Source organism: Carica papaya, chromosome 5 (genome assembly GCF_054855325.1).
Source record: "Carica papaya isolate Zhongbai chromosome 5, ASM5485532v1, whole genome shotgun sequence".
In the NCBI taxonomy this organism is placed as follows: Eukaryota; Viridiplantae; Streptophyta; class Magnoliopsida; order Brassicales; family Caricaceae; genus Carica; species Carica papaya.
This window is the reverse complement of record NC_142313.1, coordinates 1,096,905-1,123,374: the sequence shown is the minus strand read 5'-3', so window position 1 is coordinate 1,123,374 and position 26,470 is coordinate 1,096,905. Positions and strand designations below refer to the sequence as shown.

The window sequence follows — 26,470 nt, the reverse complement described above, 5'->3', positions numbered from 1 at the left end:
ATAGAGAATTCTTAAGATAGCATATTTAGAAGACAAAACTGCATCTCATCTTTTAAATGATCCTGTTTCAGTATGCAGCCATGCAACCCTCTTCCCTTACCTCCCTGGTCAATTTACATCCTCATCGTATACAATTATTTATCAGACAAAAGCTTGCGCCATTGTTGAGCACTGAGCAGGTCATGCTGACGCGAACAGACACTCTTTATGACGGTGATGGATGCTAATACAATCATCACTCAGCTAACCCGGCTAAGCTCATAACTTCCGCAATCACAATCACCCCAAGTTGACATGTTGTCCATACCGTCAGGATTCATAAGACAACTACTATTAATTTTTCCACTTCATGCTCATACAAGCCTTAGCACTGCAACTGTCATCAATGTTGCAGCTCCGAAATAAATCTGCTTCATACTTTCATCCACTCTCCTCATCATCTCATCCTCCTTCAAATTCAACTTCGTTCCATTCTTGTTCAGATGTACAATTGTATCCCTCAGTTTATTCACTGCCCATGACAACCAAACAAGGCCAAAACCAATTCCAGTATTTAAAAGCTTAGATGCAGAGAAGGCCATCCTACCACATGCAACTTTACATATTACAGAAAAAAGAACAGCAAGGCCAGTTCCAGCAATCCCAGAAGAAAACTGTGCCAGAAGCTCAGGAAGTTCAGGGCCAGACTTCTTCAGCGACAAAATTGCTGTCTTCCTATATTGGCTCTTGTCAAGCATCAAGCATAGAAGGCTCTCACATGCGTGGAAGTAATTCTTTTTGTAAAGATCCCTCTCCTTGAGTCCCTTCTTACCTTTCTTTTTCTTTGGCGAGGCCTTGACCTTGACTTTCTCAGGACTGTCCAATTTTAAAAAAGAACAGAAAGGTTAACTTGAAAGCACCAAACAAAAAAATTCACATCTTCAACTAGGAACTTAATGAAAACTCGTGTAGATATTACAATAACAATATCCTTCAGTTTTTTGGAAATGCATGGAATGGTCAATGGCAAGAATACTGGAACAGCTCTAGTTCAACCACCTCAGACTATATCTTGTTTCAAAAACTCTTGGAGTTTCAATATTTTGATGTATGTCTTAAGTTCCTCTTGCTTCCATGGTTCATATTTAAAATATCCATCCTCTCAATTTAAAAATCTAATTTTTACGTTAAACACAGACATTATTCATGATTTAAAATCTTTCCTAATTGGGCTCTAAGAAACTTTTACCAAGCACATACATGCAAGAAGAATTACGAAAAACGAGGTTATCACAAATTACAAGTCGGCAGCCTTCCTATCCATCAAAGACTAAAAAGCTGATTGACACTCGATAGTTTGAAGGGGGAGGTCATATTTAAGAAGAGCAAACCTCAGAGTCAACACTCGCAACTTTGTAAGTGTGTTACTTTATGTAAAAGAACAGCCTTTGTTATGATTTTCTTTGTTCTCATTTGTCATGTTTCCCTCTATCTCATTTTCCCTACATGGCAGGATGGTTTCCAGGTCAAATCTAATAACAATAAGTTTCAAAGTAGTCATAACTTAGGCTTATAGCTTCACAAGATAAATCTCAGATACTGTTCTCAAAAAAAGGACCCAGACATGATCAAGATCCCAAGAACAAGAAAAAGTATTACTGGTTTTCTGACCAAGAACTTCGTATCATTTAAAATCTTTGTGATTGGATTTGAGTCATTGGAAAGCAACAGCAAGGAGAAGTTGCTAAGAGATAATTAGGCATAACCATGATATTTACCTCTTCAAAGGTGCAACTGTCACAGCTTCAGTCTTTGGATAAGACACACACATGTTAGCCTCTGCTTCGGTGATGTCCACTCTGCTCAACCGAAGACTGAAGGATGAGATGCTAGCAGAATTATAATAAAATTTGAAAGAAACTTAAATACGTAGATATAGAACATGGTAAATAATCAGCATAGTCAAGAACCCAAATCCATAAATTGAACAGGACAATCTATGAAGGGATTACATCAATAAATGATCCAGTGAAAAAACATAGCAGACTAATTTAATCAATAATGAAAAAGATCATGTATGTTTATCTCAAAAAAAAAAAAGAAATAGATCATGTATGTATTTCGTAATGTTTTTTCATTTTAGAAAAAACGTTGAGTAAGAAATGAAAGAAGGAAAAAGGAAGGGCGAGAGAGTAAATCAAGAATCATATCACGTCACCTGACCAATTAAAGAAAAACATTACACTCATAAGGCACCAATGAGAGTGATGGCAGATTGATTCACATGGAAAGATCGACTTATGTTTTAGAAAAAAAAAAAAAAACATTACACTCGAAAGGCACCCATGAGGCTGCCAACTACCACCAGGTTCCTCAAAAAAAAAAAAGAAAAGAGTGCCAAAAGAATACAAAAGAAATTATAAAAAGGTATTTGTCAAACATCTAGATGGTTGCCAGCATGGAAAGATCAAATTTATTTTTATTTTTTTGAAACAATGAAAAGATCAAATTTATACCAAACCATGACCTATTGATGGAAGAAACCGGGATATCCTGTTATTGGACAATAGTATAAAATACAACACAGAATCAAGCACAGGTAGATTTGTGCTGACAGTATCACGTACTCATAATATAGATGGAAAGTAAATATTCTGTACAGGATGAAGTGTAATTCTTTCACAGATATCAGAAATGCCAATTGTTGGGTTCAATTCCTAAACCAAGATAACCAGCAATTGCAAAAATGAATCAACACAAGACCTGTGCTCAACATACTGAATATTACAATCAGAATCCATCAAGCTACCAAAGAGTCAAATGTTAGACAAGATTGTAAAATAGGTCAATCTTATTTCAATAAGGTTTCATCAGTTCTCATTTCTTCCATGAACAGATATAAGAATTCCTTATTGAACTGTGCACATGATAATGAGAAAACTCAATGACAGCTAATTATACATACCTGCTAAATTGTGGAACCAGCATTGAATGTTTTCCTCTCTTTTCTGAGTTTTGAGATAAGTAGAACTCAGCAACTAGTGAGAGGATATCTCTTATTTCAGCTTTACTCCCAGCAAATAAAACTTGACCATTTGGGTGAACTGTAATTTTTGAGCTACGAGCCATATCTCCAACAAAATCCAAAAGTGGCTTTGGAGCATCAAATTCACCACCTGGATAAATAAGAAAAGGAGCATATGGCTGCTGCTGATGATCATCAAATATAAGTTCTCCATGAAGCCCTATCAACTCAGATAGTAAAGATAGATCCACTCCACCTCTCTCAAGGTCACCTGATTCCGATATAAGATATTTCAAGATTTTTTCTTGTCTTGTGCAGTGTTCAGCTATGCCAGAGCTGAAGAGTATTGAATCAGGGCAAGCTTCTGTAAACAAAGCAAGCAGACAGGTACCATTATTTGAGTAATGTCCATACATGAGAGAGGGTAAGAAAATACACAGAGAGAGATTTGCAGCACATAATTTCAGCCATGTTATCCCACACCACATATCATAAAGATGATACACAAATGTGAATACACATGCAAGTCTACATCTGCACAGCTTAGGTACAACTCCGCAAGTCTACACAAGCTCATGCATCTATCAGCGCATTCTCACTGACACACGCAAATCCTGTAAAGCCAATTCTCTGGACTCTGGAAGACCTAGTAAACTTATGATTTAACATCATCTTGTTATTCCATCGTATATTTAGAGAGCAAAAGATATAAATCATTGATATATTAATTTAATTGAAAATTTTAAATTATTTAAATATGAAAACATCAAAGCAAAAGAAAATGACATAATAGATGCTAAGACTACCCAGAAGGAAATGGTGAAGATTTATTAAAAAAAAAAAAGAATTTGGGAGATTTATTTGTGTAATGGAAGGCTTAATTGAAGAATTAATGTAAACATTCAGAGTAAAAATTAGGTGGTAAAACATATGGGTAGAGGGTACTCAAAAGGCCAAGAACAATTCAGTTCCAACTTCCATGGTCTCGAAGCAACTTAATTGTTCAACAAATTAAAGCTTTTTGGTCTGTCACACTTTACTTTCATGTCACCAACCATAGGATTGGACTTTTTTAACTGTCCGGTCTTATAATTTAGGTAGACCAATCCCTACCTAGATCATGTTTTCATTCACAATTTTTCTACAACTAATTAGTGCTTAAATTTCCCTTTTTATATGCTTCTAAGCACCTCCATAGCAAAAGGCATAAAGAAAGAGGAGAAATAAGCAAAACTAGCCAATGTAACACTACCAGTATCATGTTTTGATTCACAATAGTTATCTATAACTAATCAGGGCTTAAGCCTCTCTTTTTATATGTTTCTGAGCATCTCCACAGCAAAAGGCGAAAAGAGGAGGACCTACTTAACAGACAAATCAGCAAAATTACAAACCTTGAACATCACTAAGCGTTGGCCTTTTTATTGCCAAATCATTAATAACAAACTGGTTACAGTTGCACAATGAAGGAACAGGTTTCCACAGCTCCTCATAATGTTTTGGCATCAGATTAGCAAAACCTGATGTTACCACCTCTTGTCTTGTTCCATGACTTGCAAGGTAGGGTGGAGGATCCTGCATAAACCACAAATTTTAATCTCACAAAGAGAGGAAGACAACGATAGAAATTTACAACATCACAAATAACTTCTTGTAGACGAAGAGTAAACAAAGCAATATATACAAACATTTTCCATCAGCCAATTATCCAAGTCATCTCACCATATTCATTCTGTATTTGAATTTGAGGAAATACATAGTTTGAATATTTTACCTAAATGATTTAGTAAACATGCAACAAATTCCCAACTTTATCAAAGCAATTCTAAAATACCCAGATAAAAGAAAATCATTTACTTCAAAAAACAAGGCATCTAAATAGCCAGTCAACAAAGAGAAATCAGAATCCCAACTAAATTTAAACCTTATTGAAATGACAACATGTCTCATCGACCAAATCACCGAAAGAAAAAAACAAAATCAAAGGAGAGCCAAGAAGTACCTTGATGATTCTGCTCAAGCACTGGTCTTGGTGCAGAACAACACCAGGAGGGTACCCATGAGAAGCCATCAAACAAAGCTTAATCATCTAGAGAAACCCAGTTCAGAAATCAGGATTCTGAACTCAAAATCTCTCTCCTTTCTCAGAGTACCACGAACTTAGCCATCATCTCCCAAAGATTTTTGTAACTCTCAAGTCTCAGCTTCCATTTTTTTGAGTGGATACTACACAAAGTAATATTTTTAATGAGTAGGCTTTAGGTAAACCATTTGTTTGGTCCAGAATTTTCTTTTGTGGTGCCCCCCCCGCCTTGCCTTGAGAATCCAGGATGAGACCCGAAACGGACAAACAACTCACAGTCTTCCTCCTGTTTGGCCTTTTCTTGGCATTGAGGTTTTTTAGTGTGTATCTTCGCGGACGTTAAAAATTTGTTCATGAAAGCCAGAACTACTCAATCTGAACCGTTGATGACAATATACTCAATCCGAACCGTTAATATAAAAGTGTTTGTTTTGATATTAAAATAAATATAATAGTATAGAAATACATGTTTTAATTATAAAATTATAAAATTTTATTGAGAGCAACCATATGTATTTTTATGTTTAAAAAATTTAAAAATATAATTAATATTAAATTAATAAAGAGACGTCTATTATTTATATCATTAAATTAATTTTATTTTAATATAATTAAAATTTATTTTTCTATTTATAAAATTTCAATAAATATTTATTACGTACATTATAATATTAAATATAAAATTCTTTAATAAATTTTATTTATATATAATTAAATAATAAGTTTTTATTTGATAATTAATCATAAGGCTATATCTAAAATAAATTTAAATTTCATATAAATTTGATTTATAAATTTATATCTATTTTAATTATTAAAAATATATTATTTTATAAAGAGATAATTAAAATTAGATATATATATATATAGAATCATATATATATATATACTTCAAATCTATATATATATATATATATATGTATGTATGTATGTACGATTCCGTGTCTTGCCCTCGTTCTCCCCAAATAGGCAGACCTGATTCTTCAGGGTGCTGAGTCTCGTATGAGCACTTCTACTTCATTTCTGGCTTCCTCACTTGCTCATTCGCTTCCACATCGCGATCGGAAGCCACCACTCGCTGCGTTTCCGCCAATCATCTTATCATCTATTCCTCGCTCTTCACTTCGCTTCTTTTCCTCGGTGAAATTGTATCGCCGAAAAACCTGCCGGCAAGCTTCTTGCATAATGCCCTCCGGCGTCATCCACTCAAGTTTCCACACGGAGAATTTGGAACTCAACGAAGTGTCCGATTTCGATAAGCTTCTATCTTCCGACGGCCAAATCTCAATATGTGGCTTCGGGTCTCTTCTCTCTGGTACGTACATTTACACGATCAATGCCAAAACCGGCACCACCACCTTGTTAGTTGTTTTGATCATTATGATTGTGATCACTGTATAATTTGTGCGGATTCATTATGTGTCTGTTGTGTTGGGACCAGAGAGAAGCGCGAGGAGTACATTTCCCAATCTGTTGAATTTCAGAGTTGCGAGATTAAATGGATTTCGACGAGTTTTTGCTCACGTCGCTCCCATTTTCTTCGAGCGCGGTATCGCCAAACCTGAGACTAAGGTTTTTTTTTTTTTTTGGTTGAATTCTAGTCATTTTCCTTGTAGAAGTATAAGTTACTTCTCTCCTTGTTTCCTGCAAATGATTCAAGATATCTACTATGGTTTCTCTATGTGTGTGTTTGTGTGAGTGATGAAACTTATGTTCAGTGTATTGATTGTGTGAATTACGATTATGATAATATGGCAGGAGATTTCAAGCTTAAGCGTGGAGACTTGTGAAGGGGAAACGCTTATCGTTACTGTGTTTGAGATCAATAGATCCGAGGTATATACATATCTTTCCCTTGATGTTGTTTTGTTTTCAAATTCTGGATCCCAGAAAGTCGAAGGAAAGTTTTCAGTCTAGTTGTGTGTCTATCAAAGCTTAACGTAATCTCTTGCTCTACAAAGTCAGATTCCAGCTTTCATGCGAAGAGAGCTTGAGTTCCGTTTTTTGGCGGTGAGTTTCTAGGTTCTCCAGGACTATTTCAATTGTTAATCTGATAGCTTTTGGCAGGAATTTCTGTAACTATAGTAAATTCATGTATTTGTTGTAGGTTGTACCTGAAACACTCAATGGAGAGCCCTTTACCAATCCTGCGGTGTGTGAATCTCTCAAATCTAGTTTTTGGTTACATCATAACTCAAATGTTGTCACGTTTCCTTTCCAATGAAGTTGGCTGTAATCATGGATAACTATTCTATCTGTGCAGGTGCTTTGCACTCGATATAGTGATGAGGAATTCTTCCAGATTAGATGCAAAGGTAGCTTTAAGAGGGTTCTTCTTATTTTCAGGTTATGATTATGTTGCATTATACAATTGGGATGACTATGGTCGGCAAAGTTAAAAAAGATGATGTTAGTTCGTAACTCCATTTTTCACAGACAATGAAGATGTCCAGATGCCTGGGCTTATCCCAATATTTTCGAGATTTTGTTATCTTTTTCCTTTTTGGTTACTTTTGCAAGGCCTAAGTTGTTGATAGACAATGAAGATCTCCTGAACCCCTGATGCCTTGGCCTATTCTAATATTTTTGGGTTTTTGTTATCTCTTTCTTTTCCGGTTACTTTTGTAAGGCCTATGTCAAACTTAGTCTGATTCTTCCAAGCTAGATAGCTTCCAGGAGGATTGTACTTGTTTTCAAGTTGTCACTGAAGTTGGGATGTCTACAAGTAGCTTACATGTCATATCCATTGTTGCTAGACATTAGACACTGAGTATCTCCAGATACGCTGTCTTTCGCTAACGTAATGTTTTTTTATCTTCTGGTGTCTTCTCCCGTTGTTTCTATGAAAACTTTGTTCAACTCAACAGTAGTTCTCATGTGGTACTTTTCTTTGCAGGAAGCAAAGAGCTTTATTTCCAGGAATATGGGCGGTACAACATCGATAAGATATGGAGAGATGATATTTTACCTTGCCGTGTCTATCTTCGGCATTGGTAGGTGCTTCTAATTCTTTACTTAAAAACTTCAAAGAATAGATAGTTATCCAACCATATCCACTATTAAATGGTAACAACATACCGATGCTATATCCATTCAGTACTTATCTTCAGTTGATCTATGCGTGAATCTCTTTTGCGGGTAATGTGACAGTCGTACTTTATTTGTTTTACCTCTTTCTCTTGTTAACTCGTCAGATAACTGAAATTCTTAAGTTCATTCTAAAGATAACAACCGAGAAACCTTGTGGAAGCGCCTAGGCATATGATGGTTTAGTAGAAAGCACTGCTTTAACCCTGTCTTTCATAGTTTTGTTTGTTGGTACTTTATTTGATCTTCTGGATACTCTAAGGGCTTTCTCTTTGCCATAAATAAGCACCATTTGGGCTGCAGGCCTTGTTTGTTTTTCAAACTCTTTTTGTGCATAAACTAAAACTAATGAATTATTCTGCAGTGTGTTGGCAGCAAAGAATCTTAGCGATGCAGCTTATGACAACTTTCTGGATCACACTTTCCTTGGAGATCGTCAAACAACAATCCGTGAGTACTTGGCAACAACAGGTTCAGGCATAATGGAAGAAGAGCCACCAGAGTCGCTCAAGACCAGATATGGTGGTTGATATAATAATGGAAGGAAACTTTGTCTGCAAAACCAATTTGTTGAAATTGGTTTAATGTTTCTTATGGTTCGCCCATTTCTCTGCCTGCTTTCAATTTGGCAGATGCTGACTGTGATGGACAGGCAGATTGTAGAACTGGGCCTTGCAAGCTTTTGGTGGATGCCAACAATTTTCAATGTTCGCCAGAATGACAGAGAAGATTTGTCTGTGCCTGTACAGAAATGTGTTTGCAATGACTATAAGTATTGAAGTTGATTTGTGTTATATCATTGAGTTTCTTCATATGTTCTCCCAAAGTGAATTTGAGTTATGAGATTGGAATCCAGTCAACTCCTTTCCTCCCTTTGTTCTTCAGTCAGTAATTTGAATATTTTTTAGTATGCGTTTTTACTCAATTTCTATTCGATTTATTTTATATGTTGATTTTCCATTTTATGCCTAATTAAATTTAAGAGCAAGTTTTAAAATTTTATAATTATTATAATTTAATTTTTTTATTATAATTTATTTCGTAATATTTTTTATTTATTATAAATGTTCAGTTTTATCTTATTTTTTAATTAAAAAATAAAAAAAATTAAAATAAACAAAAGTAAAAAAAAGACGGAATGAATGAAGAACAAATATCATTTGTAGAATTAAGTTATTTTAAAAAAAAATCTAAATATAATATTCATTTTAATTTTCTCTGTTACTAAATATAAAGAAATTGGACTTTTAAAATAAATAAATAAAAATTATGAATCAAAGTATAACAAATTATATTTTAGTAAATTTTTTTCTGAATTTAATTACTATTTAATTTTATAATTATGAATTTTTATTTTCAGAATCAAAAACAAACGTTGACATATACAACAATCTCGTAGAACCCATAGAAAAAAACATTAGATAAGAAATTACATCCCACATCGGAAATTCATAAACGCGAAGATGGCATCTTATCTATAAAATAAAAGAAACACTGCGTGCTTCACTCAATCCGTCCTGTCAGGGGTGAAAGGCGACTCGTCAATGATCGTTTAGAGACGGCGGGTCGTGCCAACACCTTGTACGGCGAACACAACTCTTCTAAGGCGAGCGAGCCTCGCCCTACTTAGGTGGGGCTTGCCCGTCAATTTTTGGAAGCCCCGACGCCTCCGGGGCTCACAAATTCACCGCTAAAACCAAAATAAAAATTTGAGTAGGTGGTAAACCCAATTCTGCCCTAAATTTAATAAAATCGCTGAATTGAAGATTAACTTCGTAAGTACAGTATAAATTCTTATCCTGAATTCCAAAATGATCAAAAATGGTTCTTCTGCGATCTCGTTGATGAAAATACAGAACTGGGAGGATTTTTGCTCGAGTTGCTTTTCAAATGATGGATTGAAATATTAAGTGTTCTTCTGTAATATGGTTGTTGACTGATCACGATCCATTCCAAACACTAAAAAGAAAAGAAACGTTGAAACCATCCTTTTGGAGATGTGATGTTAAGATTTTTTATGTTTTTTAACATACAATTTGTTCTTCTGACTCTACACAACTACGAGTTTCATCCCTCTCTAGTTCCCTGATTAATAGCTCCATCATTCTTTTATACATCGGCATGTAGTGATCATTGATCATTGTTTTCGACAGCCGAATCTTACTGTACAGTTCTCTAGGTGTCTCGTATATTCCAACGTCAACATGTTCCTCGACCTGGACACCATGATCGAGATTGGAAGAATCCGATACTGGGGCAGATACTACATGCATGATTCGGCCAGGGGGATAAAAACGTTGGCTTTCTGATACATCTGAAGAAGAAATGACACCTTTCCCGTCCACTCTGTCAGCTAAAGCATTCTCTTCTTCTGTGATTTCTTTAGCTGCGGCTGCTGTTTGAATATCAACTTGGTTATCCTGTCCCTCAAGTTGTTTCTCTAGTTCATTCCAGAGATCGCCTTCAATTAGGTCTTCTTCCATGGCAGATTCAGTAATGACTCTTTCTGCTGAGATTAATGGTTGATCATCATCTGTATCCTCATTCCCTGATTCACTAGACTGCACTTTGTTTTGCATTAGATCTCTTGTTACAACTTCGGCCACAAGGCTTTCAGAAGTTCTTTCGGATATCAGAGAAGTTTCAGGATTTTCCTCAATTTTAGAGCTAAATTGTGAGCCCACCGGACGTCTGCGAGCACCCATGCAAGACCATGATGATAGGGATGAGCGGGTTTTTACAACTGCTTGAGCAACATTCTGTGCGCGCTTGATTACAACCTGCAACCACCCAAGCAATTATGTTCTGTGATTCACATTTGGAAAAACAACCAGATAGAGAGGCATTGAGAACAAACTTACCCTGAAAAATGGAGAGGAAACGAGAATATAAATATTTACCTGAGTACTGCTGGAAACAGGCCTTAGAAGTGCCCCAGCTCCAGCAACTCTGGCCTTTGCACTAGCCATGGATGGTAAGCGAGATCCAAGTGCTGTTGCCGAACGGTAAACAACGTTAAGGACTCTTGTACGTTCAACCTGATCCCGCAAATCATTCAACCAGGATGATGCTGTGACCTGATAATAGAGTTGAAAATGAAGATTTAAAAGGAGCAGTCAAAATCAAGTTGGTATTTGGAGTGACTTCCATTCATTTTTAGAATAGAGATAGAGATATAACCTCAGAGCGAAGGTCATCAACAGAAGCTGCTGAGAATGTAGGCACCAGATCAGAACCATTGATAACCGTAGTAATGAAATGCTTGCCTGATTCTGCTAACTCCCAAGTCAAACAGGCAGCTGCAGATGGCACAATAAGCGTTGAGAGATGAGTGTTTCATGCTTGCAGCAATATTATCAAGTGTTCAGAAGAAAGACTCAGTAAAGCAATTTCTGGTCAACCGGGGTGAAGGTAACAAACTTAAAACCATAATAGAAGGTAGAAGTCTTAGGAAATCAGATCATTCTACTTTCAACTTCTCTCTTTTGTATACAGGTGGTACCCCCTTGATACCTTGTTAATACATACCTTACACTTTTTATCTCAAAAAAAAAAATTCTACTTTCAACTTCTCAAGTCAAATAACATCAACAGGCACTATAATTTGACTGAAAAACCAATCCAAAGTACAATGTCAGAGTATAACATTTGCCAATTCCTCCCCAGCATATATATTTAGCAGCTAAATCATGTCATATTCTCGCAGCAGACACCTTTTTTTTTGCTTCATACATGCACACCCCATTCAGTCTTCGAATATCTAATTGGAAGATTCTGCTCCATATGACTTCAGAAATACAAACTAACCAGCACATTTCCATTACCAGATGAAAAAATAAAATACCCACATCGTTAACAAAAGAATCTCTTGATTTGTATGAAATATATATATATATATATATTATGTTAAAGGATATATGGACACGAGCAGTATTAGCATGCAACTAAGAGACTAATATAAACATACAGCAGAAAGAAAATGATACAATGAGATGAGATCAACACGTACCTGGAGCAAACGTAAAACAAGTGCAAGAGGATAACTCTTTCTGTTCTCGAAGAATATATGTTAATAATGCAGCTGTACCACCACCAAGTGAGTGCCCAACAATCTGAAATTGCACTACAAACTTAAGATAAAAAGCCTATAGGTTTAACTTCAATACTGACATCACAGCAACAAAACATAAAAAGAAAATAGTAAAAAGACAAGAACAGCATCCCTAAAAATAATGCATACAGAGAGATAATAGATATTGCTTCCATCTTCCATTATACAATGCCCTTAGCTTACTTCAACCAATTAAGTGTAAAATAACTAAGTAATGTCATCGTGTATGCCAACCTATTAAGAATGGCATACTAACTGCCAAAGGCATCTGCATGATTGCAATTAACATCTTGTGTATGCTACCCCATATAATGCGGTGGACTTCCATTGATAAAACGACCCAGAACATAATTTGAGACTCCATCTGAAACCTGTTGCTAGAAATTCAATAGAACATAATAAAAGAAAAGGAAAATGCATGACACAATATGTGAAAGTGATCTAGACACAAATCCCACAATATTTTACATTGAACATGCAGCAATTACCTTCACTTTGTAGTCAGGATATTCACCCAAAGCCCTGATGAGGTAAGAAGTGCTAAGCTTCGCAATCCAACGGGCTGCAGCAACCATTCCACAATGAGCATATCCTAAAACTAAGTTGCTTATTCCACCATCATGTAAAACTGAATGGTGGAAAGGGACCACTGCGCCAGTTGCTGCTGTAAGTGTGTCTTTTATGCTATGAGTGCCTCGAATTAATAGAAGGAAACATTTTGAATTTTTATCCCGTATAATTGTGAAAGCAGGCTTCAGAAGCTGCAACAATTTTGAGAACTACATATCAAAAACCCAACTACGATTTTCCAGGAAAAAGAAAACAGATTATAGAACATAATTTTATGGGGCTTTCGGTTGTGGATGAAGAGAAAATTCACTGTAGATAAACTCATGAAAGGAGACCTATAAGCACACATAGTTAGAACCTAGAAATCTACTCCCTCCCAAAAGCTTAAGTATTTTTAATCACTAACTGGTCCTGCTAAGTGGTTCTCTAGACTTAAAATCTTCTGAATCATTTTTTATGCAAAAATGAGCTGCAGTGTCAGCCAAAATTAAACTATAACCTCCTTTATACATTTCTTTGAACTTTCTCTGGCCTCTTAACTAAGATTTCTCGTTATGCCACAACTTGCTTTGTTAATTAAATACTTCTACTAAGGGAAAAAAATGGAAGTGATATATCTAGAGTAGTTCGCTAAAATCTGCATGAGTTAACAATTGCCTCCATGTTTAGACTGAAGGGTCTTACATGGAAGTGCGACAATGTCAGCTACCACAAAGATGCTTTCTTTGGCCTCTCTCTCTCTTTTTCTTTACCTTCTGCAATGAAGTTAAGCATATACTTTCCAAAAGTGAAGTTAGAATGTCATTTCCCAGCCAAACATTATTTTACTGCTCCTTGAAGTTAACTTCCCCATAGATTGCAAGTCATCCATGAGGCTAAAATGGAAAGACCCACTATATCCAAAATAAAATATTTCTTAAACTGCTAAAAGCTTAACAAGAACAACGGGAAGCATATTGTATATGGTGACTTACCCCTGCTTTGGGCTTCTGGAGAAGAACGTCTTCCTCGGAGAAACCAGCAGATTCTAAAAACACCGGAAATGGCTTCTTTGAGAAGAGCATACAAAGTGTCAACAGCCTCAGCAGACTATTCAACTCGGCAATAATCTCAGGGCCTTTAAGTCGTACACAGTTAGTTCCAGCATAAATATTTGCAACTTGCAAGTTACCCTGTTCAACAAAAGTTCACAGCAAATAAACCAAACAAAACAGATCTGGACAGCTTCAGCTCATAACACCAATAAAACCTCCTCTACTAATTAACTAATATTTTCTTGACCTCCAAACGAAGACGAAAATGAACAAAGACCAGCTGAAGAATATCTTTTAAGGTAATTTTGTAAGCATTTGATTAGCTAACAGACAATTTCTACAAAAAAATTAAAAGTTTGATCAGCTAACAGACGCTTTCCACAAACAATTTAGTATAAAATTAAGCAGTAATCTTATATATTAATATAATTTTGAAAGGAATGAGGTAAGAAAAAGACGTACTTGTCTGCGCATCAAGTAATTGATGCCAAAAGCCAAATCACCAATAGGCCATTTGCCCAACGTCTCCGAGTAGGTAAAACGCAGCGTCTCAGACAACGTGGCGATCGTCTCGAACCACGTGGCAGGCGCCTGAGCCGGCCGCCTCGCAATTCTCCTCCTCCCAGATCTTCCCGATTTCGACAAATCCCCGCCTCCCCCGTCCTCCTCTCCCTTCGCCCCCGACCTACGGCTGAGCAAGTAGTAGAGCAGCACAGCTGCCCCTGCAGCCGTCGCCATTGTGCCCGTCGCCATCTCAAACCACGGGCCTAAATCCGACGCCTTAGTACTCGATCATCAAATTACAGATTATGCTATTTTTCCCACACCAAAATCCACAGCAAGAAATGTTCAGCTAATCCAAATTTAACCTTTATAACTTGCAGTCTCTACACACACACACACACGCACACGTATACAGATACGTAGATTCCGAAGGGAAATATAAGTCGCCTTTTCACTGAGAAAAAAAAAAGGAAGAAGATAAAATTGAAGTATGAGGGAGTTGCAGAGAAAGGGAGAATGTCATTCTCAGTGCTATCTGGAAAGAGAATAAACTATAAGAAAAGCTTTGAAGGGGGTTATGAAATTACGAGAAAGGAATAAACTTTACTGACAATGACGGGAAGCTTTCCCCCAGTAGAAAGTACGCACGTCAGATTGCACGTAAGGGCATTTTGGACATTTCACGTATTGCATAAAACGATAATGGCGACTGTTTAGTGTTAAAAAAATAGTATTCCATGTTGAATTAATAAAATTAATTATTAATTTTTAAAATAAATAAATATAATAAAATATTAACAGTTAATGAGGAGTGAGGAAGTTGGGCTTAAGAGGATGTGGGCCCAAAAGTGGGGGCCCACGAACCGGATCCAACCGTGAGGCGTGGATATAAATGTAATTTTACCAGAGCTCTCTTTTTTTTTTTTTGGGTCGACAAAAAATTAATTGACTATATAATTTATATTTTACAAATTTTAATTTTTAATTTTTTAAATAAATAAATATAATGTGAAAATCAAGTTAATTTACTCCCAAGAATTACACCAAAAGTCAAAATGTAATCTCATTGAGCTTCACAATTCTGTCTTATCAGTTTATATATATATATACATATATATATATATATTATTTTAGTTTTTTGTTGCAATTAGATTATTTAAAAATTTAAATTACCATTAAAGTGCCCTCTTAAATTAAATTTAATTGCTTTAATTATAAAAATAGGAAATCGCAATTATATTTTCATTTAAAAATTTAAAAATGCAACCGGGATTTACGCAAAGTTTAAATTTTAAAATGTAATTACTAATCAGCCAATGGAGAAACAACACGTGGCAATAATTAACGGTAACCCTCCTCTTTTTTTTTTTTTTTTCCTTCCCACCAACTGATCCACTTTCAAAAATCTCTCCCGCAAACTCTTCCCCTTTTCTCTTAACCGCTCCACCTCCCTCTCGTTCATCCTTCACCTTTTTGCACAACAAAATCTCGCATTCCTTCTTCACCGCCTCTTTCGTTTCCAAATCTGTTCGTCGATGGAGAGAGAATCGGATACTAAATCCCTCTTAGTCTCAGAGATTTGCTCCATTTCAGTAACACCTGTGATTGCTTGCGCTCACAGGAGTAGAAGCCAGCTGCCGGCGAGGTCGAGTTTCGTCGACTGGTATCGTGTTCTTAGAGTACGTTGTTGTTTTTTTTTTTTCCGGACGACTCTGTTTTGATCTTGTGATGAATTGATTAAGAAATATTAATCTGTTTCTTAGGAGTCGTGTTGTTGATTTGGTGTTGTGATTTCCATTTTTGCGGGAGTGGATTAGGTGGAAGAAGATGCAGGGATTGATGTCATACGAAAGCAGTATCATAAACTTGGTAAGAGTTCGGCCATTGATGGAAATTTAGAAATGTGTATGTGTGAGTGTATATACGTCATTACCATTTTAACTGAGCATGACGAATCATTTTGTTCTGTTCTGTATTGCAGCTTTACAGCTCCATCCGGATAAGAACAAGCATCCGAAGGCTGAGGTTGCCTTCAAGCTTGTTTCAGAGGTTTGACATTTCTCACCTCTCTCTCTCTCTCTCTCTCTCTCTCCGTACATATATATATATATATATTTGCAGGCATTGCTTTAATTCTCTAGACTCTAGCTCTGTATAGGGAATAGGTAAAACTCCTAGAGAAGTATCAGAAACTTCAAAAATAGATTCTGTTAAGGAGTCTTTGGAGGGGAAAAAGAAGCAAGAATGAAAAGCGGGTGAGTTTTCATCCTGTTAAAAATTAAATGCTGGTGCATTTAAGAGTCATAAATTGAATCCAGGAAGGTAGTTTTATCGGTAGTAGTATTCAAGATTTTTCCATGTGAGAAAGAACCATAAAGACACACCATTTAATTTGACAACTAAATTTGGTCCAAAACCATCTCCAGCTCACGGGTGCTATTATACTGCTTCGGATGCATCACGGCATGAGTGTAGTAGCTCAAAGATTACAGCCAATGCTTGGTTTCCTCTTTTGTCTCCGATGTTAATGGATTTATCTTTTTTAAGTTCCAGCTCAGTAAGTATATGCTGTAGAATGTATATATATATGTGTGTGTGTGTGATTTCAGGCCTACAAATGTCTATCTGACGATGAGAGAAGAACAGCTTTCAATTTGGAGAGATGGAAAAACTTCTGCATTGGATGCAATAGAATCCCATACGCAACCTCCTGCAACTCTCCCACCAATTTTCGCGCACCAAAACTTAAACCAACCCGGTCAAGATCTTGCAGGATTCCTCTGGAAGGCCTGAAGGACATGAGAACCAGATTCAAAGAGGAGGCCAGGGTGATTCAGAACTGCTTGAAGGCTAATAACACCTTGTCAAGAAAAGAATCCCCTCTCTTCGACCCTTCACAGACTGCATTACAGAGCGAAAATCGCTACGAGTTGAATAAAGAATCGCCAGTCTTTGATCCCTCCGATTATGTATTTGAAGGGTACCCTCATATCAGGAGCCAAATGTGTAAGAAACCAGAGTGTTTCTGGTACTTGCGGAGGGAAAATGTAGTGAGACATGGAGAGGGAAAGGTAGGGATGGATGATATACCAGTCTTCAGAACGAGATCTGATTGGATAATGTTCAAAAGCAAATCTACACGTGCCCGTTCATGATTCATTATACTCATACGTAGCATATGCTGCCTTTTTTTCCTGAGATTTTCTTTTCCTGAGCTGTGTTTTAGGTTTTCATGAGAAATTTTAAGACTGACAAACTTGAGAAGACTAAGAACTGTCCGTAGATATACTTTAGAGATTACCCATCAGAGTTTAGTTTCAGCTGGCAAAAGATTATACTCTCATCTAACGATATCAATTAAATTTTAATACTTGGTTGGATTTTTAATGCACTTTTGTAATTAAATAATACAATTAAAATAAACAGTAGCGTAATAATTAGCAATTAAACTTTCAAATATAACCTAAAAATTTATGTTTACAAATATAATTTTCACCTTCTAATTTATGGACCTTCTTTAGAATCTTTTTTAGATTAAAAATTTATTTTTTTACCAAGTCTTGGTTATTTTATTTGTTAAGGTTGAAACATATTTGATATAAAATAACATAAATTAAAAGTATAATTGAGTGCAAGAAAATATTTTGAAAACGTTAAAATTGTGATTCTGGACTCAAGACATAAATTACAACTACTGCATCTAATCTAATCTAATAATCATAATTCATCAGAATCATAATTTTGGATACCAGACATGTAATAAAAGTGTCCAACACAATAGCTATTACATTATACTTCTACCAGAAATCTATTCAGCCGACCAGGTTTTGATTGCTATAAAACAATGTACACACACTCAACTATATTAATTATAATATATAAGATTCAGAAAAAGAACCCAATTGCAAAATTCCAACTTAGAAGCAGAAAACAAAATTTTTTGTTGGCTGTCATTCGAGTGTATTCATGGTGCATACGGACAAAAAGTGTGATTCTAGCTTTTATCAGTATCTCTACGGGACACCTCTGAGGAAGAAAAGGAAAGAACAGAAGATTTGACTAAATTCAACTACTTATCTTTCATTATCCTCCGAACCATTTGGGCTAATTTGCAACGTTATATCGCCTATAAGACGATATGATCAGGAATCTGCCGCACACTCTGGTGACAGATTTACGTGACTTTAGTCTTCTTTTGCCGGTTGCTTGGTTTCGGGGACTTTGAGGAGACCAGCATCAATTAACACCTGCAACTCTCCTTGTGCCATGTCACGAACTTCAGAATGCTGGGATTCCAAGAATGCACAGATTACCTTGGAACTGCAAAATTACAGCAAGTGAACCCAACAATAACACATGAGACCACGAAAACTTTCCTACTAGGTCAAATGCATGAAGCTCAAAAGTAAAGGGGAAACCAACACCGAACCTGTGACCTGAGGCCCATGATTTACACTTCCCTTTCAAAGCATTCTTCCATAAAGTTGCAGCAAATGCAGGGCAATCCAAGATTAATTTTCTTATGGTGCGACTGGAATGGAAATTTTCGAGGACATGCTCCTCCTCTGCCTCTTCATATTTAGACTTTTCAGCAAGAGATGCTATGGCTTCATGTAAGCTTGTCAACTTGTCATCCAAAGTTGGCCGAAGAATTCCATCAGAACCCCCCCTTGCAACCTGCACGCAATTTCAATTTGAACTACTTGATTGATAAAATTTCAGGGAGACCCAATTCATGACCCTTCCTCAACCCCCTTTGGGTTTTCAATATGAATTAGTTGATTGAACTAACAAGAATACAACTGCAGATAAATTTCAGGGAGACGCAAAGTATGATTCCTTTCCTCAACCCCTTTCAGGTTGGTGGGAGAGGAGGCGCCTATAAAATAGAAGCCAAGTATCAGTAATACAAATTGCATACCTCGTATATTACTTCTTTGCCAAAATTTGATTTAAGCAATTCTCCAGCGCCCTCAACACAAATATTGATGACATTCTGCAGAACATACCAGTATTGGGGTTACCCTATAACATTCTGATGAGGCAGCCAAGCTGAACTGTAGACTCATTTTTGAATATAAGATAAATATTTCCTAACAGAAAATAGGGTGCAAAATGCACGACGAAGAAAAGGAAAAACACAAAATAAATGTAGAAATTCACTAAATAACAAACCTCTGCAAGCCCACTTTTGATTAACAACTCCTGCCTTCTTAAAAATGGATCTTTTTTCCCACCGGGCAGATTCTCCTTTGAGCTTAAACTTTGATTGTCATTGGTGGTTGTTAATTCTTCCTCACTTTTGACTACCTTATCGCTAGTTTCTTCATCCTTTAAACCTGCTTCAGAGTTTATTCCTGACTTATCCTGAAATTTGAAGGAAAATTGGTCGAGTTTATGCACAGCTGGATCACTAGTTCCATAAAAAAAGTTGATCGCAGCTTCATATTACCCCAGGAGAGAGAGAAGGAACAGATAATTCAAGAGAAGCCAGATCATCAGGACTGAAATAGCGTGAACAATTTGGATGAAGAAGCTGCAGTAAAGATCGCTTTCCACTCTGCATTTCACAAATTATGAAACAAAACTAATTAGAAGATTAATGTATAACAAATAGCTCAAGTGAAACTAAGAAGGAATGAAGGGAAAGATGGTTTATAGATCTGCAAACAAGATGAAAGGCCCAGAGAGAAAATGAATATCCTAAAAGCATTGTGAAGTACACATTACACAGAATTAGCCTAACCCAAGGAATAAGTCATTAGCACTATAGAAAATGTGTAGGAAGAGAAGAAACCTTGTCCAAAACAAGCTCCTTCAAATTTTCTTGAATCTCGGAAATGACAATCTGCAATAAATAGAAGAAGCTCCATCAAAGGAACCTAATATAAAACTTTGAAAATTGACATCTATAAGGACAGGGAGGTGGGAATACCTTCGTTGTCAGTTTTGTGTCATCAACTATAGAAACAATGCTAACAAGAACCTGAAAAGAAGTGATACAGAAGGTAACTAAAAACAAAAAATTCAAAAGTAGGAAGGATGAGCTATTCAAAAGTAGGAAGGATATAAGCTCATGAAAAGAAGGAAATGAAAGACAAGAAACCATGGAGGATAAGAGAATAAAAGCTTGTACGAAAAAACCATGATATTCAGACAATAGCAGAGAAATTAACAAAATTTGGGTATGTTAAATCCAAAAATATTCTTTACCATACTCCCGCAATGATCATGTGCTATCTTGCCTATGTGCCCTTTCATTCCTTTGATAATTTTCTTTCTTTCCTGAAATAAAGATGCACCCAAATCAAATAAAAGTTGCATTTTGCCATTATCATAGTTCTCTTACGACTAATTGCATCAAACCTTAGTGCTCCCATGCTTAATGCATAGCATTCCAAGCCTACATCCATCCCGAGTATGGATCATACGAACAAGAAGTGGGCCCGAGAGCTGTTGAATCACATCTCTAGCAGAGGACTATCAACAAACATGATTTAGAAAGAGAAAGACGTTGAAGTGAAGTAACATACTGTAAGAAAGAAAAATAGATTGCCAAAAATATCTGAGAGTAACCTGATCAGCTATGCTAAGGTACTCGATTAACAGTCTGTGTATGATAGAGTGATCAACTATTCCTTTCTCAAGAAGTGGTTGAATCACCAGAATCATGTGCCGTGAGACTGCAGTCTTTTGTAGGCCTAGTTTTGAAATCACATCTACCAACCTGAAGGTTAATTAAAGTTTTACAAAAACTATCAGAACATATGATTGCAGCCTTGCACTGAGAAAATCATAGTATTTCAAACTGAAAGAAAAGTTCAGGCTACAAGAAATTGTATAGATAACTTTGTAGTAATACATTAGGTAATTCCCACTATGCTACAGGTCCACAAAGTTTATTACCGATATTTCTCAAATGAGAGCAACAGACAAATGAATAGATAGTTCAAGAAGTCATCCCCTTGAAACAACCACCAGAACACATAACAGAACTTGAAAGACAAAATCAATAACCAACAGTTTCACTTTCCATTCTCCAATGGTAATAATAGAAGCAATTTAATTTTTTCCTTAGTATTAACATATTAATCATTCAACTATTTATTATGTCCAAAAAAATATCACATAAAATAAAACAATTATCAGGAAACTTAGTTGGGTAAATTGTCTTCATATTTTGGAATTGCATCACAGTCTAAAGAAAACACAAGACCCAACTGTAATTCTAAAAAAACACCCAAGTAGTTTTTTCCAAAAAAGAAAAGACAGGAAGTCAAACAAAGATATGACAGATTACCTGCTTTCTTTCATTGAGACAAGGTCCTTAAACAACTGAAGCTCAGTAGAATATAATTCCATCAGAAGCTCTTGTTTTTGAGCAGCATTTCCCAGCTGGTATGCATGCTCGACTACTGTAAAAGTGAATGAAAGAAACAAATATAAGCTTTGACAGATAACAAGACTGAACCATGAACATACTTCAAGGTCATTAACATAATTGTGTATCAGAACTGAAAGCAAATGAAAGTAATTATGTTGACTGGTTGCTCTCACCCAATACACCACACAAGCATTTAGCCATAGCACTAGAAAAAACAAAAGTGGAAATCTCAAGTAGACTTGCCTAGAAAAGCAATAAATTTTTTAATAGAAATAAACATAGACTGTGCTTTTCACACTAACATACCAACCGATCCAACCATGTGTCGAAGAAGAGAAGCAACATGTCCATGTAGAGAGGAAATAAATCCTCCTAGCTGCTTCTTAGAAGCTGCATGTAGGCACAAGTAGTATAATTAGATAATGAAATTTTGATAAATTGCGTAATCAGAAAAACATGTGTGATTACACTGCTCAGTTACAAATAAGTCACCAATGAGTTTTTAGAACTAAAGCTTTACCACTATCCAACATCTTTTTCACAAGATGAACAGCATAAGTGTTGCGTGCAAGGTTTAGAAGATGTGGCTGAAGTTCCCCAAATACAGCATCCTTTTCAGCTTGTGAACAGTGTTTGACACAAGTCTGAGGTGAAATATAACAAAGGACAAACATCAACATTGAATTTGAACATATTTCTTAAAAAGGAAAAGGGAAAAAGATAGTAAATAATCACCTGCAGGACACGTGATGAGACATGTGAACTAGCAATTTCTGGAATCTTCCCTCTCATCTTTCCTAGAGCTTCAGTTATCAGCCTAAGGATGGTTTTTAGTGAATATCGGTAAAACTTAGAAGGAAGAAGAAGAAATATGTCATAGAGAAAACTACAATTCCTCCATTACTGAAATACATACTTGGATCTATCTTCTTTAGCAATATTGCGACGCCTCATCTTTTCCCATAGAGATGCAAGCTCCTATTTAAAGTAGGCAGATAATTCATATATAGTTCTAAGAGTTCCCAAGTTGTTCCTCGGAAAAAAAGGTTCTACCATCCTCAAGCAGACAAATAACCGGCCGATAATTGAAAAGTCTCTAAAGAACAAAAGTATTTTACACCTCAAGAGAAAACGACAAGTAAAACAAAGAGAGCAACCTGAAGTACATAGGTTATAGGTGCATTGAAATGGAAACTACGCCAAAACTTGAAACCACATTTCAAACCATCTAAGATTGTGCAAAAAGAAATGGAAACTCATTCAATAGCATACGAAGCAAATGCATCAACTTGTATGTAAAGCAGATTCAATCAGGATAGAAAAATTTAACATTATAATAGTTGCCATTCTGAAAGGGTAAATGAGTGACTCTAAATTTAAATAATTAGAACACTTAAAAATTTATAGATAGTAATAGGATAAGTTAATCCATACTTGTTCCAGAGTGTAATGCGGCTTCCTCTTCTTCTTTCTAGCTTCTGCAAGTTCCTGACATCAAACCAAAGTCTATAACTTGAATGTTAAAAAAATTAAAAACTACAAATGAAATTTGCCATCCAATTTTTATGTAATGATTGTAATAATGCCATTAAGAAAATATGTAACAAACATTTCAAAAAAAACACCTAGACAAGGAGAGAAAATATTAGCTTCCTTCAAAAAACACAATCAAATAGAAATATTCATATACCAATATACAACTATTAGAAAACATAAATAAACTATTTTTTTAAATAACAAAAAACATAAATACAGCTATTATAAAACATAAATACACTATTTGCAAATATAACTTTTTTTTTCAGAGAAGGTAGATATATAGTTAGTAGCAATGATAAATCCACCTTGGCATGGAGACGTTGCTCTCTCTTTGTTTTGGGCACCTTTTCTTGTGAAGCTTCTGATTTCTGAAATTTTGATTTAAGAGGTTGTCTTTGTTTATGTTGATGCTGTTGCTGTTGCAATTGAGGATTGGGAGGTTTTGAGAAGCCAAGCTTTGACTTCTTGGAGATACTCGGTTTGGCTTTGGAACCTGAGTTATGCTTCCTCTTTTTGGATGTTTGGTCCTTGGCCACCATTGGAGCTTAGTTCAAGTTCCTCTCTATCACTAATTTCTGTCCTTTCAAGTTAAGGCCACCAAATTATCTAAAAACAAAAAACCCAAACCAAATTACTAAATAACCAAAATGACCAATGTGAATTAAATTGGTTGGCTTTGGTTTTAACTGAATTTTAGATTTACAACAAATACAATAATGGCACAAAATCTCTTTCAGAAGTTTATCTCACGCAAAAGATGTACAAGTGTATGTGTGTGTGTGTGTGTGTGTGTGTATCAAATTGATTATTTCAAAAATATATATATATAATCAAATTTAATATCCTTACAACATACTCAAATCCAAAAGAATATCAAAGCTCAAAAAAAGTAGCAAAGCTACTCCCATTCCTCATCGTGTATTGGTATTTGAAATCAATTGTAAAAGAATTCTACTATTTTCCCTATAAAACTATCATAAATTGACGATTTGATATTCACTGTTCCACAACTGGATTGTACCAGCTACTTCTTCATTGTACCCTACTTAGCTTGCAATTAAAAATAATTAAGCTTGTCGCGCTCACTTCATTAACATATGTGTATATACATAGGCATAAATATATAAATGCATATGTATCTGAAAACATTTTATTCTGTTGAAAGATAATCTATAGTTGCATTTTCTTTGCTCCTCGGGAAAGTCACTTTTAGAAAAGGCAGCAATACTGACTTAGGACTAGCCAAACTGCAAGAGCACGGATAAAAGAGATACGATAGATACAACGACCTCCATCTAACACATGGCATCTGATATACGCAAATAAAAATTACCTACATGTCATGCATGCCATGATTATCTGGTAAAATAACATATCCAGGAATCCTAGTTGCATACCTAACTGAGCTATGAACTCACTGAGCAATAATCACAGATACTCCCGCTAAGACAGAACAACAACAGATGTGAAGATACTGTACAATAAGCGAAATGCATGTAGCTGTGCCACCTAAGGAAGCTCCAGGGTTGTATACAATTCCACAGTATTCCTTTCCATCTTCCTCTTGAGTTTTTTTCGCTCACTCCCTTCCCAAATTCTTAGCTTACAAACAGATACGAACTTCACTCGCAATTAACAATTAACAACTCGACTAATAAATTCTCAACAAGAATCTAAATAATCCTACATCCCGATAAACTCACAGCAAACAGTGGCGGAGAGGCTAATGGAATGGTTTCAGAAACACATGTGAAAGTGAAAGAGAATCACCTGTCAAACAGAGATACGAAGATAACCGTCGGAGAGTAGGAGCGACGCTGCCGGTGCGACTCGGAATCGTGGCGCGGTGGTGGTACGTGCGTGCGACGGAGAAAAAAGCTTGAGTTGGCGACTGTAACTCAGGTTTCTGGTACCCGGGGTGCGCCACTCTTGGGTTTCAGGAATTTAGGTTAGTTGTCAATTTATTAATTTTTAAAAAAATAAAAAAGCTTAAATATTACTTTGGGCCTCCACAAATTTACGTTTGGGCCTATTAATAAAACTTTAGACCACGTTGTTTTTTATTATTTATAAAAATTGTGAGGGGTCAAATTTTTATTAAAAATAATTAAGGGGTCAAATTAGAAATATCAAATTTATTAAAATGTTAATTTTCAATTTATACTGCTTTAATTTAAATATTTTATCCATGAGATGGCGTACACAATTTCTAAATTTCTTTTTTATAAAAATATATTACGTTATATTCTAATTAAAAGACTTTTACATAATGAAATTTTTCACGTCGAATATTTCGTAATAATTAAATATTTATACTAAAATAATTATAATAAGTAAAAAGTTCGATCTAATATTTTTATTTATTAAAAAAATTTAATTACATTATTAATATATATAAGAATTTAATTTACTAACGACTCATAAAAGTATAGGCATAACATAGTTATTATTATTATTATTATTATTATATTGATTATTAATAATTAAAATTATAAAGAAAATTCTAATAAATGGTATAATTTTTTTAAATATATTTCGTGTGTGTGTATATATATTATTTAACTAGTAAATACATGTGTATTTTTTTTTGTAAATATTGAGAAATGGTAACTAAATTATTGGAATTAGGTGGTGTGGTTTGACAATAATTATTTGGTTGTTTTGAAAGGCAAAGTTAGATGGGCATGTTCTCCATCACTGTGTAGAAAAAGGTGACTGCTTAAATCTTCAAACCTTTGTTCTTATTTGAGCACAAGGCTCTTTATTCCAATATATATATATATATATATGTGTATATATATATATATTACCAATATGCAAATCATCCCATATCGCCCTATGCTCTTTTCGTATGCCCATCTACCAATACATATCATACACGTATATATATATATATATGTATGTGTATACTTGCACCTAATATATACAATTTGTTATGTACAAATTTACGTAGTAAATATAATTTATTGTTTTAAATATCAAGATTCAAATTCTTATAGTAAATTATAAAATACTAATAATGTAATAAAATTTGAACCGAGTCTAAATATAGTATTGTTTTATCATTATCATAAATAATAAATTATAATAGTTGATAAATGATAGATTTTATAAATTTTATTATGAAAACTATTATTATTAATACTGTGTACAA

General features: G+C 35.2%; 5 protein-coding genes across 15 annotated transcripts; 2 read left to right on the top strand and 3 right to left on the bottom strand.

Moving 5' to 3' along the window:
- Positions 1–315: 315 nt before the first annotated feature.
- On the bottom strand, positions 316–5,231 carry LOC110821395 (uncharacterized). 2 transcript variants are annotated; one of them, XM_022051222.2, is made up of 5 exons: positions 5,007–5,231; positions 4,399–4,579; positions 2,945–3,368; positions 1,758–1,853; positions 316–855 (listed from the first exon to the last, which is right to left on the bottom strand). In XM_022051222.2, exons 1-5 carry the CDS (start codon positions 5,091–5,093, stop codon positions 354–356), a joined length of 1,290 nt encoding a protein of 429 aa, XP_021906914.1. In that variant the 5' UTR covers positions 5,094–5,231; the 3' UTR covers positions 316–353. The 2 variants fall into 2 exon arrangements, with proteins under 2 accessions (XP_021906914.1, XP_021906916.1); XM_022051224.2 differs by having other exon boundaries at positions 1,758–1,838.
- A 779-nt stretch (positions 5,232–6,010) lies between these two features.
- Positions 6,011–9,046, top strand: LOC110821542 (uncharacterized). 2 transcript variants are annotated; one of them, XM_088220260.1, is made up of 8 exons: positions 6,011–6,402; positions 6,529–6,659; positions 6,846–6,923; positions 7,053–7,097; positions 7,195–7,239; positions 7,351–7,433; positions 7,984–8,080; positions 8,539–8,681. In XM_088220260.1, the coding sequence occupies exons 1-7, from the start codon at positions 6,090–6,092 to the stop codon at positions 8,030–8,032; spliced, it is 744 nt and encodes a 247-aa protein (XP_088076386.1). In that variant the 5' UTR covers positions 6,011–6,089; the 3' UTR covers positions 8,033–8,080; positions 8,539–8,681. The 2 variants fall into 2 exon arrangements, with proteins under 2 accessions (XP_088076386.1, XP_021907107.1); XM_022051415.2 differs by having other exon boundaries at positions 6,012–6,402; positions 7,351–7,402; positions 8,539–9,046.
- A 1,105-nt stretch (positions 9,047–10,151) lies between these two features.
- LOC110821379 (lipase class 3 family protein) lies at positions 10,152–14,931 on the bottom strand. Its single transcript, XM_022051196.2, has 7 exons — positions 14,352–14,931; positions 13,830–14,027; positions 12,774–13,046; positions 12,184–12,286; positions 11,355–11,473; positions 11,075–11,251; positions 10,152–10,954 (listed from the first exon to the last, which is right to left on the bottom strand). Exons 1-7 carry the CDS (start codon positions 14,640–14,642, stop codon positions 10,199–10,201), a joined length of 1,917 nt encoding a protein of 638 aa, XP_021906888.1. The 5' UTR covers positions 14,643–14,931; the 3' UTR covers positions 10,152–10,198.
- Positions 14,932–15,658: 727 nt separating this feature from the next.
- Positions 15,659–17,763, top strand: LOC110821487 (uncharacterized). Of its 8 annotated transcripts, XM_088220417.1 has the most exons (5): positions 15,659–16,072; positions 16,211–16,262; positions 16,375–16,442; positions 16,820–16,950; positions 17,003–17,129. In XM_088220417.1, exons 1-4 carry the CDS (start codon positions 15,929–15,931, stop codon positions 16,919–16,921), a joined length of 366 nt encoding a protein of 121 aa, XP_088076543.1. In that variant the 5' UTR covers positions 15,659–15,928; the 3' UTR covers positions 16,922–16,950; positions 17,003–17,129. The 8 variants fall into 8 exon arrangements, 3 of the variants coding, with proteins under 3 accessions (XP_088076543.1, XP_088076542.1, XP_021907039.1); XM_088220416.1 differs by having other exon boundaries at positions 15,662–16,072; positions 16,820–17,145; XM_022051347.2 differs by lacking the exon at positions 16,820–16,950 and having other exon boundaries at positions 15,731–16,072; positions 17,003–17,763.
- A 353-nt stretch (positions 17,764–18,116) lies between these two features.
- On the bottom strand, positions 18,117–25,266 carry PUM24 (pumilio 24). Of its 2 annotated transcripts, XM_022051310.2 has the most exons (18): positions 25,087–25,266; positions 23,622–23,922; positions 23,212–23,265; positions 22,694–22,755; positions 22,513–22,594; positions 22,298–22,421; positions 22,084–22,167; positions 21,694–21,808; positions 20,970–21,120; positions 20,760–20,873; positions 20,607–20,678; positions 20,329–20,379; positions 20,191–20,241; positions 19,846–19,953; positions 19,569–19,760; positions 19,315–19,389; positions 18,823–19,070; positions 18,117–18,713 (listed from the first exon to the last, which is right to left on the bottom strand). In XM_022051310.2, exons 2-18 carry the CDS (start codon positions 23,853–23,855, stop codon positions 18,578–18,580), a joined length of 1,953 nt encoding a protein of 650 aa, XP_021907002.1. In that variant the 5' UTR covers positions 23,856–23,922; positions 25,087–25,266; the 3' UTR covers positions 18,117–18,577. The 2 variants fall into 2 exon arrangements, with proteins under 2 accessions (XP_021907002.1, XP_021907004.1); XM_022051312.2 differs by lacking the exon at positions 25,087–25,266 and having other exon boundaries at positions 23,212–23,255; positions 23,622–23,763.
- Between the last annotated feature and the right edge of the window lie 1,204 nt (positions 25,267–26,470).